Source organism: Mangifera indica, chromosome 10 (genome assembly GCF_011075055.1).
Source record: "Mangifera indica cultivar Alphonso chromosome 10, CATAS_Mindica_2.1, whole genome shotgun sequence".
Taxonomy (NCBI): domain Eukaryota; kingdom Viridiplantae; phylum Streptophyta; class Magnoliopsida; order Sapindales; family Anacardiaceae; genus Mangifera; species Mangifera indica.
In genome coordinates, this window is record NC_058146.1 from 6,523,936 (window position 1) to 6,541,764 (window position 17,829).

At 32.0% G+C, this 17,829-nt stretch overlaps 2 protein-coding genes across 2 annotated transcripts; one reads left to right on the forward strand and one right to left on the reverse strand.

The window, feature by feature from the left end:
- Nucleotides 1-2,828: 2,828 nt before the first annotated feature.
- LOC123227866 (aluminum-activated malate transporter 8) lies at nt 2,829-5,255 on the forward strand. The gene is made up of 6 exons (XM_044652990.1): nt 2,829-3,114; nt 3,204-3,344; nt 3,650-3,922; nt 3,998-4,119; nt 4,252-4,398; nt 4,728-5,255. Exons 1-6 carry the CDS (start codon nt 2,829-2,831, stop codon nt 5,253-5,255), a joined length of 1,497 nt encoding a protein of 498 aa, XP_044508925.1.
- Nucleotides 5,256-12,038: 6,783 nt separating this feature from the next.
- Nucleotides 12,039-17,552, reverse strand: LOC123227641 (digalactosyldiacylglycerol synthase 1, chloroplastic-like). The gene is made up of 7 exons (XM_044652730.1): nt 16,855-17,552; nt 15,372-15,404; nt 15,114-15,201; nt 13,985-14,466; nt 13,627-13,893; nt 13,127-13,476; nt 12,039-12,902 (listed from the first exon to the last, which is right to left on the reverse strand). The coding sequence occupies exons 1-7, from the start codon at nt 17,458-17,460 to the stop codon at nt 12,368-12,370; spliced, it is 2,361 nt and encodes a 786-aa protein (XP_044508665.1). The 5' UTR covers nt 17,461-17,552; the 3' UTR covers nt 12,039-12,367.
- Nucleotides 17,553-17,829: the final 277 nt, after the last annotated feature.

Consider the following 17,829-nt stretch of genomic DNA (forward strand, 5'->3'; position numbering starts at 1 on the left):
TCATATGATGATATATATTAAGTATATATTAATTTATATACACAAAATGAGTACGCATAATTCAAACATGAGATTAAGATTTAAATATATTCTAATTAAACCAAAATAGAATAATTATATGGCCAAAAGACTTATTCCCACCCACGGTTTAGTGTAAATTCAAACTTTCACTCACTAACATTCAAAAATTCAAATACTTATCTGTCTATTAAATTTCACTGTTACTATCAAAGATAAAATCGTTTTTTAAAGATTTTATTTAAAGAAAAAATTTTATCTCTTTTTTTCTACTTTAGTTTTGAAAACTCACAATTCTCCCCTACTCTCATATTTCTCAGGTTTAAAAACTAACTTTTTCCCCCAAAGTCTAGGGTTTGCAACCTCCATATTTTTCCCATTCACAGTTGCCCCCAACCTTTTGAAAAATCTCAATTTCAAACCCCCTTTCATTTTCAACTTTCTGCACATGCTAGCGACCTTCTCCAGTTGACTCCTCTCCTTGAGACCGTGCCTCCTTTCCCTTCCAATGTCAAGTCAACCTCTCTCTCCAACGGAGTCTCTTTCCCTTAATGAGATTGTAACTCGATAGCTCTTCTTGTCATAGCACAACTTTCGTCCGTCGTCAACATCGCATATTGCTCACATCTCTTCATCAGCTCTTGAGATGTCTGAACGCATTCCCTCGATGATCCTTCATTGATGACGTAGAATACATCTTCATACCTGAAGATGACCTTTTTGTATCCAAAGACAAAGACATTAGTAAGGAGAGAAATGGGAGGGATATGGATGCTGACAACTTGGCCTAGGTAGAGGAAATGTTAGAGATAGAGGGAGAAGGTCATTAGCGGCAATAGGGAAACTAAATCTGAAGTGGGTTAAAACTGAGATTTTTCAGAAGGTTGGGGGGGTGGCTATAAATGGGAAAAACATGGAGATTACAAACCTAGACTTACAAGGGAAAAGTCAGTTTTTAAACCTGTGAAATATAAGGATATGAAAAAATTATGAGTTTTTAAAACTAAGGTGAAAAAAAAGAGATAATTTTTTAAATAAAATCTCTAAATGATAATTTTACCCAAACAATAATAATAAAGTTTAACAAACAAATGAATATTTGAATTTTAAAAATTAATGGATAAGAGTTTGGATTTACAATATACCTTGAGTGAGAATAAGTCTTTTGGCCTAACTATATTGTTGATATTAAAGAGATATACTACCTTGCAGTGTTAATCTCCTTAATTCAGAGTAAAAAATTTATCCACGTCTTTGGTCGAATGACAGATAGAAGATGTATTTAATCTAACTATAGCTAGTAAGTGCTGATTTGTATAATAAGCTTCGTATAACATTTGTTAAATATTTGTGGATATGGTTAAACCATTCACGTAATATCATCTAACATATTTTAAAATTTAAAAAAAATATATATATATCCTATATAAAAATATCATGTTCCATCGCAGCTTTGTCTCAAGTCGAGGGAAATAAATATGCAACTTAGATAGGATTAATTATAATCAGAAGCAATAAAGAAAGTTTGGTGAAGTTCTAAACAAAAATTTAATAATATGAATGGCTATAAGTCATAGTCATCTTTACACTTTTGAGTTGCTTTTCCATTGTCATCGTGGTGTCACTATGATCCATTTTACTCTTAATTTAATTATTTTTTTAACTTTATTTTTTTTCCTGTTAAGAACTACATGTTATACACTAAGTCTTGTTGGTTTTACTTAGTTTTAAATTTTAATTACTTTGGATTCCGAAACTCATCAGAAGCTTTAAAATTTTCAATAAATTAACCCAATTTAAAAAGGGATAAATTATCTTGAAACAATCTAAATATGATGAATGTGAATTAGAAAATTTTATATAAGAGGAAAATTAGTACCAAATATTAGACCGTAATAATTTTTTAATATATTATTTACACATGCATGCATAACTGGTAAGATATTTTGAAATTGATAAAAAACAAGTATTGAAATAAAAACTTTGCACAAATCAAAATTGGTTAGAAACTTATAAAATTGATATTTTGGATGTCTAAGGTAGAAAGTGTTATAATAATGATATATTTTAATATAATTAAAAATCATTCTATCTCCGTTCGTGATCACTTAATATCATTATTTGTAAATAGAGGACATTTGGTTGAGGGGTAATAAAGATTATTCCAAGAATTTATTTTTTATTAATTATATTACTTTATTTATTACCGGTCGTAATATGATAAGTAATATAAAAGGAAATCTAATTATCATATTTATTTTATATATTTAAAAATTATTAATATAATTTTGATTTTATTATAACTATATTTTTATTTATTAATTTTTAAATAAAAATTATTTATTTTTTATTAATATAATAAATAAAATAAAAAATATTTTAGAATAATTATTAATTAAATTATCTTTTAATTTTGACACAAGTGCCATCTCTCCAGGCTGGACCCTACTTAATTTTTGTTCAGCATGTGGGCTGGTTCTTCTAGCCCTAACTATAAAAATATTGCTAATTAAATCAAAGTAAACTTCAACCGTACACCCACAAAATATTCTTATATTCTTTGAATAAGTGAATACTTTTATCAAAGAAAATCTTTGTCTTCTCTCCAACAAATTGACAACACATATACGATCCGTTAATAATATTCTTCTCAATATGGCCCAACTTTTTCTCCTTATAAATAGAGAGGCCAACCAGCACATTCTTACTTGCATTCATTCATTTCACCTTGTTCATTTCTCTCCAATCTCAACAACTTAAGCCTCTCTTAGTACTTCATTCAAACTTGCTCCTTCCACGGTTTTGTAGTTATGGAGATTCGTCGAACAACTAAAGAGAAATCAAGGTTTTTGGCTCGCGCATGGAGCTGGCTTAAGACCCTTTGTTGCAGCTTCAGGGCCAAAGTTATTGAGTTTGCAAAGAGCATTGAGGAACTCGGAAAAAATGATCCAAGACGAATCATTCACTCTTTCAAAGTGGGGCTTGCCCTCTCAATGGTCTCTTTAGTATACTATACCAGGCCCTTGTATAATAGCTTCGGAGTCGCCGGCATGTGGGCCGTCCTCACGGTGGTCGTTGTGTTCGAGTATACCGTAGGTAACTGCATTAAATAATCAAAGCGCGAAATATTTAATGAAGTCATCGATTTGATGATGTTATCAGATTAATGTTAATTATTGTCGCAGGTGGAACCCTAAGCAAGTGTCTCAACAGAGGCTTTGCAACATTGTCAGCCGGAGCTCTCGGGTTCGGAGCAAAACATTTGGCAAGCCTTTCTGGCAAGAATGGCGAACCGATTATTCTCGGAATCCTTGTCTTCTTACTAGGTCAACTTTGTCAAATACTTAAAATATATATTTTTTTTTTAATGAAAGAAACTATAACAAAAGACAATGACAAGAATTTTCTAATTCTTAAAATTTTTAACATAGAAAATAAACTTTTAACAATATTTTTTTCTTGTTAAAATAATAAATTTACTTAGTTTTAATAAAAATAAAAATAATTAATCACCAAAATCATAAAAATAATTCTTATAATAATTGGATATCTATTCACCTCGCTAATGTCAGTTTTCTCTGTGGTTATATATTTTATGACATTGATTCTGTTTGGTTTTTCGTTCATGTAGCTGCTGCATCTACATTCACTCGTTTCTTTCCAAAGATTAAGGCGAGATATGATTATGGAGTGTTGATATTTATACTAACATTCAGCCTGGTAGCTGTTTCTGGGTATCGAGTTGATGAAATTTTGGTGTTGGCTCATCAAAGATTCACAACAATTTTAATCGGCGGAGCAACTTGTATTATTGTATCCATTTTCGTTTGTCCAGTTTGGGCTGGCGAAGATCTTCACCATCTTCTTGTTTCCAATTTAGAAAAGCTAGGAAACTACCTTGAAGGTATTAATAATATTAATATTAGTATTTCAATTTCTTCTAATATTTTTTAGTAAGATTTTAATTAATTATGTACAGGATTTGGAGGTGAATATTTCCAAAATTTAGAGAGTTCTGAAGAAGTTGTAGTTAAGAAAGACAAGTCATTTCTTCAAGGGTACAAAAGTGTTCTCACTTCAAAGAATACTGAAGATTCTTTGGTGAGTATTTTTAATCTAATTTATTAGATATCAAATCACGTGTTAGATCAATTTAATTAATTTGTAACCATGTGTTAATCTGAATATTCTAATTAATTATTACTAATTAATATGATTATAATTAATTTGCAGGCAAATTTAGCAAGATGGGAACCTGGACATGGGCGTTTCGGGCTTCGTCATCCATGGAAACAATACTTAAAGATCGGAGGTCTTGCTCGACAATGTGCTTACCAGATTGAAGCTCTTAATGCTCTTATCAAAAACTCCGATTTTCAAGTATTATATGACGTCCTATCTTCCGTATTTTTCAAAGTTAACAATTAATTTAATTTAAAATTATTAAATATTTAATTAATTATAATTCGTGACTTCTAAAGTTTATACCTAAACTGTGAAAATTAAGTTTGAATGTTTATTTTTATATTATGATTAAATCCCTAAAAAGATTTTGCACTGTCCTGTACTAATGCGTCCTCCACCAAAAATAAAAAAAACTACGCACATTAATTAATACAATTAACTCCTAATAACATGCATGCGCATTAATAAATTAATTACTTTTGATTCATCTACCTAATTAATTAATTGTTAATGTGTTGCTGCAGATTCCACCAGAATTACAAGGTGAAATTCAACAACCATGCATAAAGATGAGTGCAGAATCAGGCAAAGCCCTGAAAGCATTAGCTTCATCAATTAAAACAATGGCTGATCCATCGGCCGCAAACCCTTTTGTCGAAGCCTCGAAAAATGCCATAAAAGATTTGAAAGTAACTCTCAAAGCTGCAAACTTAAGCACAAGCAATATTGTAAATCTCCAAGAGATCGTTCCAGCTGCAACACTGGCTTCAATCCTAGTCGAAATCGTTAAAACCGTCGAAAAAACTTTCGATGCAGTGAATGAACTGGCAAATTTGGCTCATTTCAAGACTGTGGAAGCAACAGTTTCACCTGAGTTGAAGGTGCAGCCTCGTGAATGGCTCCACAGAGGAAGTCTGCAGCCTGTTTTAGATGGAAATATCAGTAATCATGTTGTTATCGACATAGATAGGGCGTTGGATTCTGGGGAAAATTCTAAAGAAAATGATGGGAATATTTCTAGGGAAATTTCAAAGAACAGAGAAAGAATTTAAATTTTGTAAATATATTTTGTTAATAGAATGAATTATGACTGATGAGGTCTAGGGTTTGTTTGAAAGAATATAATATTATTAACAAAACTTCCCTTTTTGATGATAAACTTTCTATTGTTGTGCGTAAAATTATATGTACAAATTAATTTATTTATATAAATTATATGATTAAATAATTTTAAAGTGAGAGAAAAAAATACACAATCATATTACTCAATCATATATTAACATGTTATTTTATATGAGTAAATTAGCAAATATTTTTTGTAGGTATAATTGTATTCTTAATGAAATAGTAAAAGAAAAGGAAGTGCATTTTGCTGCTATGAATCATAGTCCTATGTAGATTAGTTTCTATTGCTTTTTTATTTGTTTTTGTTTTTTTTTCTTGATCTTCATTTTCAATTATGTCAAAACAAAAGAACCCACAAAGGAGAAGGGACGTCAACTATATATATTGATTTTTTCCAAAAGGTTAGATCAGGTAGCTTGAAGTTGAAGAAATAATTAATATAATTAAGTAATAATTAGATAAGAAGATCAGAGACAAAAAAAGGCTTGTTGTGGTTTATTTACCAGTTTCACCTTATAACAAATAATTAATTAAATAATGAAAATTAATGCTTAGTTTGTCAATTTTTTTGATAATTAAGGAAGTAAATCAAAATATGTTACATGAAACATGCTAAAAAAGAGAGGAGAAGAAATTGAGAGTTGAATGTTGAGGTGTTTCCCACTTATTAAACTTTCCACGCAAGATGGCATATTGTTTATTGCATATATGTTAATTACTAGTGGAATTCCTAGAAGGGCATTACAACATTCCCTTCAAAAATTATAGATAGTGTTAAACATGTGCCCTCGTTTTAAGTCACATAAATATAAAACCTAGATTATAAAATTATAAGATAATAAAAAAAATTCTAACCCATCAATTTAATCAAATTAATAGAAAAGACTGATAAAAAAATAATTTATACACATTAGTTTGTAATGAGACCTAAAGGATGCAAACTAAATCACTAAAGGGAGGAGATCGGTTTAATACTCCCCACCTTGAACCCTAATATAAGATTATATTTTATAAATTTTATTTACTTCTATAATATATATAGCTATAAGTGAAAAAAGGGAAGTAGCCAGGAATTTTATTTAGTGGGGACAAAATATCAAGTTAATTAAATTTACAATAAAATATATTTTTATTCAATTCCCTTTTAATGGGATCTTATGTCTCGTATCAAATATATTTTAAATGGATGCAATTGTTAATTAAAATATAAAATTTATTCCCACTAATTACACTACAACTATGCCCCTTGATGAAAGTACAATACTAATTAAGTTTAAATGAAATTTGTATAAAGAATTTTGATATTATTGAGTTAAAATATGACTATAAAAATATGATAGTATTATAATAATAAAATAAACCTTAAACCTATAAAAAAATTAATAGCTACATAAATGGGTTGAGTTGGGGAAATGATTTCCCATTTGGGAATCACCAATTTCTACTCCTCTTAAAAATTTGAAAATTGGAGAATAAAATAAAAGTGAGGTATAATAATTGTGGAAGTTCTTACCATTGCAATGCTTAATGAAAATTCTTTTATATATTGATAAATGAAGAACTTTTTATGTAACTTCCCTGTCTAATTTCCTTGCATTAATTTCCAAGCCTCTTTGTTAACTGGTTAATTAATTGGTCTCTTCCCCAAAAACCAAATGAAAAAACTTGCTTTCTAAATTTAATATTATGTATAAAGAAATTAAGATTAAATTTAAAAATTAAAATAGAATTTGAAAATCAAAATGTCTCATTCATCGATTAAAAATCTTTGTTATAGTTAGGGACAAAATCATCATTTAATAAGAAATTTTAAAAATCTAAAGTTTTTTTACGTTTGCCCCTCTCAGCTTGAAAATCTCACAATGCCCCCACTTAAAGTTTGAAAAATCAAAATTTTTTTCATAAGGTTTGTAAACCGTCATCGGAGACGACAAACTTCGTTGTCTCCTGTGCCGTTGGGTCTCCCTTTCCGCTTAACTCTCCCTGCCGATCACTTTTTAGCCATCGACAAAGCCCATCTCCTCTGACGAAGACAAAATCGTCTTCGTCAGAGAGTCTTCGTCTCGAACAAAGACTATTTCGTCTTCATCTAAGATGAAAACTACCGTCGGAGGTCTTAGACAAAAATGACATTGTCGTCTGAGACCTTCGATGGTCGTCTTCTTCTCAAACGAAGATGATTGCATCTTCATTGGAGGAGATAGGTTTCATCGGTGGCTGGAAAGTGATCAGCATGCAGAGTTAAACTGGGAGGGAGAGTCAACGCCACTTGAGATAGCGAAGTTCTCTAGAGGAGAAATTTTGATTTTTCAAACTTCAAGTGATGGTATTGTAAGATTTTCAAGCTAAGGGGGTAAATGTAATAAAACTCTAGTTTTTTTGGTTAAATAACAGTTATACCCTTAACTCTAATTGAAATTTTTAATAAATAGATAAGACTTTTAGATTTTTAAATCTAATAAGTGTGACATTGAGATAGCACCTAAACTTAGGTGGGAAATAGTCCTTTGGCCTTTTGATTATATATAGATAAATAAATAAAGCGAAGCATGTGATGAGTAAGCACGACAGACATGGATACTCTTAAGCAAAATTAAACTAGTATTTTTGGTCAGAAGCTGCTTTCCCGAATTTTTGATTGACCCACATTAGAATTTGGAAAGCTGAACATTCCTCGGTTTTGCTTCAATTTGTTTTTCTAGTAAGTAATCCTGAGATGGAATCACTATGGCAATAAGTTATATAAATGCTCTCATGGGATAGTTTGAGAGGGAAAAGGAAGATTTCAAATATAAAATGAGTAAAAATTTAAATTTTCCTTAATAATATTTTAAAATTAAGCTTTTAATTTATTTTATGTTCAATCATTAGACTCGTCGTTTTATATATTTGGTTTGGTCAAGCCTACCTCAAAAAGGTAATCTAATTTAAATAAAATTTTATCGTTATCTAAAAAAAATTATTATGTAAATGTTAATTAGTTAATTATTTATTTGTTCTCTCAAGGGCTTGATGAACTTCATGAGTGGCAACTCAATATTAAAGTCCAATTTGAACTCAATTCTTCCCAAGACGAGCCAAACTCAAATTGGTTTATGAAGAGCTCGTTGGGCTCAAGGCTAGGCTCAAGCTTGACTTTTTCAAATTGAGTCAAATTCGAGCTAATTCAAGCTAAAACTCCGTTTGATTCAAATTCATCCTTAATTGTAATCCCACAACTCAAGCCACTTTAGAAAACTAAACATTCTTAGGGTATGTTTGGTTTAGATAATTTTTCATTATAAAAAATGAAATATTATCACAAAAATATATTATTTAAAAAATTATTGGGTATAATATAATACTATGTTAGATAAAATTTGTATACATATATAATTATTGTGTTTGATTAATAATAAAAAATACTAAAATATTATTTTACTTCACTACCTTTGAAAGATTATTATATATAAATCAATATTGTATATTGTTAAACTAATATATCTTAAAATAAATATTTGTTTAGTATATTTTCTCAAATATTTTTCATCTTAATAATATATTAGGCCCTTTTATGTTACCAAATTATAAAATTAATTAGTTAAATTTTTTTTTTCATGTTGTTATCTTATTGTCAATATATTTTTCTTACAAAATCTCCAAGTTACTTGTTATTTTAATTTAAAATAGGATGTTTTTGTCCAAAAAATAATAAATAAAGATAAAATTATAACAAATTTAAAATTATTTTGATAATTTTTTTAATAGTCATATTATTTATCATATCACCTATGGTAAATTAAAAAATACCAAATTTTTTATTATTCGATAAACTAATCAAAATAATATTAATAACAAAAGATAAATTAACGAAATAATAAAAATTATCTCAAACCAAACGTCTTTTTAATATTATCATATTCATTAATCTTAGATAATATAATTAATTAATATATAAGATATTTGTTTAATACAAGATCAAGTCTTGATCTATTTAAAAGACCGATCTAAATTTTTTCCCAATCTGAGTGGTTTCACCAATGGTCAAGCTAAAAAAAATAACATTATTAAAATAAAATGACATTTTTAACTTTCCATAAATAAAATAAGTGACAGAATGATGCTAACAACCTGGTCTTCATCTACTCTCTTAGAGTATTCCACAAATTGTTAGTCGACAAACCCCAACCAAGTTTTCCTTCACCAATACAAATAACTTTAAAAGTGTTATTAAACTTTACAATAAGAAAATATCAAATTCTCTCACTAAAATTTTTTTGTTTCAACAAGAGTGAAATACACTCTTCTATAGTACAAATTTATAGAAATCTGAAATTAAAACTCTCTTAAAGAAGGTATATAAAAGTTGAAGTATAGTACAATTCAATATATATAATTACAAGAAAGTGAATCGGTAATGGTTTTTATTAGAAAGAAAGATTGCAAGTAAACAACTCAAAAATGTTTTGCTCTTTATTGTATGAAAATTTTAACTTGCACGCTAAGTGAATTTGATTGGGTTTATATATAAAAAACCGAAATAAAAATAGTCACTATTTATCAATCTAGTTGTAATAGAATCTTAGAAAATGCATAATTTAGTCAACCAGATATATTTTGATCAATCAAATATAATATGACACTTTCATGGCATCTGTGCAGCACTAACATTAAAAATTTTATCACTTAAATCAGTCAATTAAAAAGGAATTAATCAAATTTTAAAAACTAAAAACATGGCTTTTATATTATCCTGCACTCAAAATTCAGCAAGCACAATCGGCCAATTTAGTCAAGACCAAATTTTACAGCACTTTGCCTCTTGAAGTTTCGAAAACTCACAGTTTCCTCCTTAAAACTTTGAAAAATGATAATTTAATACATTTTTCAAAAACTTATTCAAAGTCATTTTTAAGATATAATAATATAATTTATTATGTTTGAAAAATGATACTATAATCTAATAATTTGAAAATTATGAAAATAATTTTTTTATAAAAGTTTTCGCAGACAAAAATTATTCTAATAAAGACTAAAACCTAAAGATTACAAAAATATCTGTTTAAATTTGATTTTTTCTTCAAATCTTATAACAAAATCTTGCTAGGCCGAGTTCCAGGGACTAATCTTGAAAGAGGCTCCAACAAAGCTACCATCGAAGCTTTTCTCTTATGCATCGACGAAGCTACTTCCTCGATTGACGAATGTTTCTACTCCATATAATGTCGGACCCCATCATTAGGAGAATCCTCAAAAGGCATCTGTTGACAAAAATAAAGTACAATTGTTAGCCACCGAAAAACCTACTCGATGAGTCGTGACCAACTTGACACTAGTTGAATATAAGCCTTAGCCAACTCTTCGAAATTCCCTAAAAGCCCTACTCACATGTCCAAAACAACGTAAAGAAACTAAAGAGACTCACCTTGAAAAAGTCTGGGAGGATAGACACAAAACTGGACACCAAATAACAAAAGACTTTGTCAAGTGGATTAAGGTTTCGCAAAGGAAGGGAAGACGTATGAAAAAAGTTGTATAACCTACGCCTGGATTCTACAACTTCCTTGTGGAAATTTCGACAAAATGAGGGAATTAATACAAGCCATCCAAGACAACATGATGACACATATTGCCATTCTATTAGCAGCACAAAACGTGTGATCTACAAGACATTATGAGTATTTGAATCGACATGACGGACACATAACTCACGCATGTGGCACATTGAAGGCCTAGAACAAACTGTCATGTTAGCAATTGGAGGATTTTGACCGATCACATGGCATTTATCTATGTAAAAAGGTAAAAAATTTTTACAGCACTATCTACACTTCAAAAGATAAGAACAATTGTTATATGGTAAAAAAAACTCTTCTTTAATCAAATCCATGAAAACAACATTCATGAAAACGATTTACAGTTAGCGAACATACACCACACCAACTTGTAAGTTGAGGAAAAGACACAAATTAGACATGATTTTATCTAAAAGTTATAATTAGGAAATAAGAGTCAATATCAATCATGACTCACGCAATATTTTTAATGTTAAATAACTATTTCCTATTATCTTATAACCATTTCCCGCAATTTTAGCAATTACAATCAAAGAGCAATCACCTCTCCTACCATATCATGATTACAACAGCAATCATCAAGATATGTAACTCCACATTTCACTAAAATAATTATATATGTAACTTTAGTCTCTACTAATACATATTTCTTCACGGTAAGAAAGGCTAATGGAGAAACACTTCCCAACATTCTATCAACACTTAAACATCGTAATATTGTCTACTCAAATAATATCCTTACAATGGATATAGACTTTTGGTTTTTTCAGCCAAATCACGTTAAAAATGGATTGTCTATTTATCTCTTTCAGTGCAAATCTCGTCACCAATAGTTTTTTCTTTTAATTAAAACGGCCGAATTAACGTTTTTAAGTTAAATTCATAATTTATTTCCACATATTCTGGTTTTCTGAAAAAACGAATAGAAAATGAACAATTGGCGTAGTCGAATGAAGTATTGTTATCATACAAAAATAGGTCCAAATAATTCCAGATGATCAACTTCAGATGCTACGACTTTTGAAGTAGTCAAAGAACTCTAATGCACTAGTCTTACCGAAAAAGGAAGCATCAAAACTTCTTGAACTCTTAATGTACAAATAACTGATCTATACAGTGCGAAAACTTGCTCATGAGAGTATCGAGGCCAAAAAATGAAGAAAGCTTATTCTGGCTAAAGCTTATTCTGGCTCAAGCCGAAACATACATTAATCAAAAATACGGTACAGCAGAACATAGTTTATTTTCAACATAAATAATCACTGGCTAGGCATCTACTCTTCTATTAACAAAACAAAATTTCCTTTTTGGCAATATGTGGTTCTGAAATGAATATATATTGACAACGCAAAAGAAACCTTCTATTTACAAACATGGACTAGATCCTACATTGCGTCTACAAACAAAATGGATAAGATCCTATGTGAACAAGCTATTATATTATACATGGCGATTGTTGAATAAATGGTGGTTCGTTCTTGTACTTACCAGCCATAGATTGGATTTTCTATTTGTGGCAGTGGGAGATGCAGGTCTTTACAGTGCTGCTTGTCATAGTCTCGTGACCCAGGTATAGCTCCGGTACAAAGTCGAAGAAACTCGTTCCCTGTGAAACAGTAGTGAGCAAATGCCAACCCGCCATCAACCACATCATTAATGCTAGGCATTGAAACTGACTTTTTGATGATCTTTCCATTGGTTCTGCCTGAATTGGCATCAGCATTGTCATTATTCAAGACTTTTTCGAGCTCAGAATATTCAATAAATCTCTGGGTGGCAGCCTCCCATGAGAGGTTATATCTTTGCTCAGGAGTAAGGGGCTGAGGCTCATTCTCTAATGCTTCTTTTACTCTGGCAACAAAATCTTCAGATGTCTTGTAGGTCAAACAGTTTGGAAATGACCTAAAGAATTCGTTTGATGGGTGATCAGCACACACTACAAATTTTCCCATGGCAAGTGCTTCGGCAGTAGCAGTGCAAAGCACATCACTGACACTAGGATTTATGAAGACTTTGTACCTGAAAGCAGAGGGAAAACATGTTAGACAAAAGGATTACGGGATAATAATTAAGAAATGAAAACTACACATATGAGCTCAATTTAATTTGATTTTGAATATAAATACTTGCTTCTTTGGATTTATTTCATATATTATATTTAATGTATTTTAGAAAATTCTAAAATAGAATCCTTTCAGTAAATACTTTCGGAGCAACCGTGAAGGTTCCCAAGAGTTTCTTACCCATGAAGAGAATCATCAGCGTGGTCTCTTCCTCTCTGAAAATTGAGATTCAAATCCAACCTCTTAGCAGTACTCTGAACTTCCTGTGCATCCTCTCCGGTACCGTAAACATCCAACTTGAGAACATTAAGATCACTCTTGTGCTTTGCAAGCAAATCTATCAACTCCCTGTATCCCTTTGCCCAGACCATCTTGCCAAGAAAATAGGCTCCTTTTGAGAAGGCTTGCTGCCCTAGTTCCCTTTCTGCAGCAACTTTTTCACCAATTTTCAAAAACTTTGGATTTACACCATGGACATTGCAAACCACAGACTTTGGTAAATCCTGAGTGGCAGCAGAAAGCCGAAGAACCTGAATGGTGAGCACAAGTAATTAGATCACACCACATGATAACTACCTATAAAATTTTACTAGAGAAGCCACAGCCAGATAACATTAATTGAACCACTTCCCATGATCAATTCATTAGTCACAAGCCATCATACAATAAGTTTGACATACCTTGTGGCAGTGTGCCCTTGTGACTATATTATTTATGTGTTTCACAAAGAAAGCTTGGAGAGCCCCGTTTTTCTCCCTCTTGATATACTCCAAGTAATTTGTGTGGACAATACCAACAACATGGTTGAATTTATCAGTCCAGCGCTTACCATGATGGTACCAGTTAAGGTGCTCTGGTTCTTCCAGGATAGCAATATCAGCATCCTTTGATGGAACAAACTGAGAAGTATCTCCAGTGGGTATTATACTACGCCTTTCTTTTGAGAACTGAAAAACAGGGAGATAAAAAAAGTCAGACATGAATTGTCCTCGGTATGATCAACAAGTCATTCCATAATTTAATTCATCAAAGAGCTACCTTTCCCGGATAAAAGGAGATCTTAAATTCAGCTTTAAATCCAATCCTTTCTTCGATCCAGTTATGTATGTAGCTTTCCTGCTCTTCAGGCGAACTAAAAGTGACATTTGGATAAACTAATTCTTGATCTGACTTGCAAAGCCAGGGAACCAATAGTGTGACATTTTGTTGCACAGTCTTTGATAAATATGCTGCTCGAAAAAGTGGATTTACAGCTGTTCCAGTCATCCATGGAAGACTAGCAGTTGTGACAATGGCCACATGTCTTTTTTTCTCTGATTGGTCATACTTTGCAAAATCTGTCCAAAAGCCACCTTCATAATGATGTCCTGTACTTCGAAGGACACTGGCTAACCTTAAATCAAGTTCATCATTTATGTTGTCATTCTCAAGTAAGGTGGATTCTCCTGCTGAAAGCGAGCGCAACAGAAGTTGTTCTTTGCGTTTGCTACACAAGCCCTCCACTATCTTATCACATATATCTGAAATTTTATTCAAAACAGCATTAAATTCAAAGCAGCAATAAAATTGTCAACTGATATTCAAAATCGTGATTTCCAGAAACATGAAAGCCATCACATTGATCAACTAATCAACAAAAGAACCAAAAAAAAACAAATATTGATTGCCTTACAGCTAAGGAATATTTAAAAAAACAGTCCCTTGATAACTAAATATGCCAATACCTTAATTTGTTAGATGCATTTATGATGATTTTTACCTTCATGTAAACCACTGGTATGATCAGCTAATGTGACACCATTTTATGAATAATAAAGGGGGGAGGGAGTTTCAGGATTTGAAAGCCCAATCATTAGGAAATATTTTAATTTTATCTGCCATCTCAGTTCTTTCATATTATTCACAAGTACAAGCAAGGTGAAGCCTGAAACTTTTCACTTGTCCAGGTCAATATTTGGCCATCAGTCCCACTCCTTGATTTATTTTATAAAACAGCCAAAAAGATTTGATTCCCACAGTCTACTTATATATTTATCATTAAGCTAAAAATAGAGTATTAGAGTGCTGTCAAGAGTAATAATCCAAAAATTTCACTCGATTAGAACACATAAGTTAACCATCCCTTTCAATTTACAAATTAAACCTAAAAAAGATCACAATTACTTACCTCTTCTAACACCAAAATAATCCAAAAATGATCCAGATTGTCTCACCAGACATGCCAAAAGTTCTGGTACATCCAGTGGGGGTACCTCCTGTGTAAAAGAAAAAAAGATCATTTGCACATGCCTTCAAATTTAACAAACATTTCCAAAGGTCCTAGACAATTGAAGGAGGCATCCTGTGCATAAATTGTTTAAATGAAATGATCATTCATAAAATTAAATGTGCATTTAAACAGGAATCACACAGGTTAGACACCAACCTGTGAATCCTGAGGCTCTTTGCAAATCGCTTTCTGCACAAACAAATAAGTACATTATTAAAAATTAGCATATCAAAAAAAACATTAGCAACACAAGACAAAAGAATGAAGCAAAGAACCATTAAATTATGACTATAAATTTTCAACATGAAACCAAAAACCAAAGCAGTTAAAGAAGATGGTCAAGCCATTCTAACTTGACAAACTTAGTTTTGTGATATCAATTATTACCATTTGTCCAATACAATCTAATATACTTCAGAGAGAAGTTACAAACCACCAGATATGCTATGGATGGAAAGAAAATTTTGTGCTTAAATAGCCTAACCCATAATCAAATATATGACAATTGACTTAAATTCTATTTCCCTCTCCCTAGAGTTCTCTCTCACCTTCTCTTCCTCATACTGGTGTAGTGTGGGAGGGGCAGTAAATGATTTACTAATAACAAGTTAAAAATATAGCTAGATAGAAGCATTATATCTACTGCTATAAATCTACTGCAGAATATGGTCTGTCCTTGTTCACATGCATAAAGCATTTTATGCATGAGTATTTTTTATTGCCTAACACTACGTTTGATGAAACATGGCTGGTTTTATAAATAAAAAACTTGCCCTTCAATCGTGTGAGATCCATGATCACATAAAATTTCTATTTGAACTTCTCCATTGCATCCAGAACACTTTAATTATATGTTTAACATCCTCCTAGACCTCATCCTTTAGTAGTAAGTTGACCCAAGGAACCAAAACAATCACTCTTGCACCCAGAAGAAGGAATGGAATGAGAGCCCGTACTTCTCCTACAGTTAGTCTGGTTTAGTGTACAAGATTGTTGTATGCTTATCAGAGGAAGAAAAACTTTTCACCCTAAATTGCAGTTCACAGCATGCTCTCTGTCAAGCATAGCCGAAACCTTAAAATCCAAAATACCCCACCGTAAATTTAATTTGTTCTAAGTTCTACCCTTATTTAATCCATTTAAATGATACTTAACACGACTAACATTTGGAAAAATCGTTAATCCACAATCTAGCCATATCGAAGCAAGAGAAGGGTTCAAAGTTAAAACTTCTAGTAAACCGATTCTACACGAAAATCGATACTATCCCTCCACTAGTATTTACAATAGAAACTACTAACTACACTCTATACACACAAGTCACGTTCTTATCTCCAACGAACACCCTTCTTTCCCAACATTTACCAAACAATCCGCAATGCATCCAATTATAAGACTACTTAAAGATCAATAAAACCCATAAGGACCTTTTCTTCTGTAAGTTCTGCTATTAGAAAAATAAGCTCCAGACTCAATATTAGTTATCTGAAAACATGGAACCGAACTCAATTCATCCTAGCCTTCGCATAACCCAACACAAAACCAATGAAAATTTCCCTAGAAAGCATATACACCAAACATCATATAATATTTATAACCAAAATAGACAAAAATGAAAGAAAAATAGACAAAAACATACCAATCTAGACTTCACTTTCTCAACAAAATCACTACTCTTGAACCCGCCAAAAAGGTCCTCCACAGACAACTCCCGCTTTCGCTCAAACTCCTTCAGCCTTGTCTTCAACGTCCTTATAGGTTCCCATTGCTCTTCTCCCTCTCCCCAAAACTCTCTCCCCCTTTTACCCCGATCAAACTCAATAATTCCATTTCTGTCCCTCTCCTTGTCCAATTCCGATACTATGGCGTTCCTTATAGCAGACAAGTCCAACCTTATCCTCGCGCGTGGTCCCCACTTCTCCAGCACACGCTTACTGATCTCCGGCGCGGAGTAAACTCGCCTGAACTCCGAGAACTTCGGCTGAAATTTCTTAACAAAGTTGATTTCCATTCCCGACGAAGACGGCGACGACTTAATTGACGAAACTGAGAACGTCGAAGCAGAATTGAAGAAATTCTCGAGCTCTCTGTCGAACGAACTCGCCAAATTCTTGAAGGAGTTGGCTCGGTTTTTCATCAACTGCAAATCAGCGTCCGCCGAGTCACGCACCTCTCGCCAGCTCTTCGAGATGAACGAAAACGCTTTAGACGACGTCGAAGAAGAGCCTGGCCTCTCGCTCTCCATGCCGTGCGGTTTTTCTTTTAGATTTTTGAATCTTCTAAGCAATGTTTTTGAAGAGAAACCGAGACGGAAGAATTGAAAGTGAAGAAGAGAGGGAAGAAAGAGAATTTTTGCATTGATTTATGAGCATTGTTCTGGAGTTGACGTGGAAGACACGTAGATTGTGGGGTCGTTAGGGTGAGGTGATGATGCGGTTACAGTCACGTGGGGAGATGAGGTGGCGTGGTATATGATTGGGTCGAGGAGATTCCTCGAAGGAATATGTTGTGAATGAGAAGAATATCCTAGAGCCTTGACCTTTGAGACAACCGACTGCTTGAAGCATATGTTTCGGTATGGGGAAGTCCATCGTAGATGATGTAACCAAAGTTG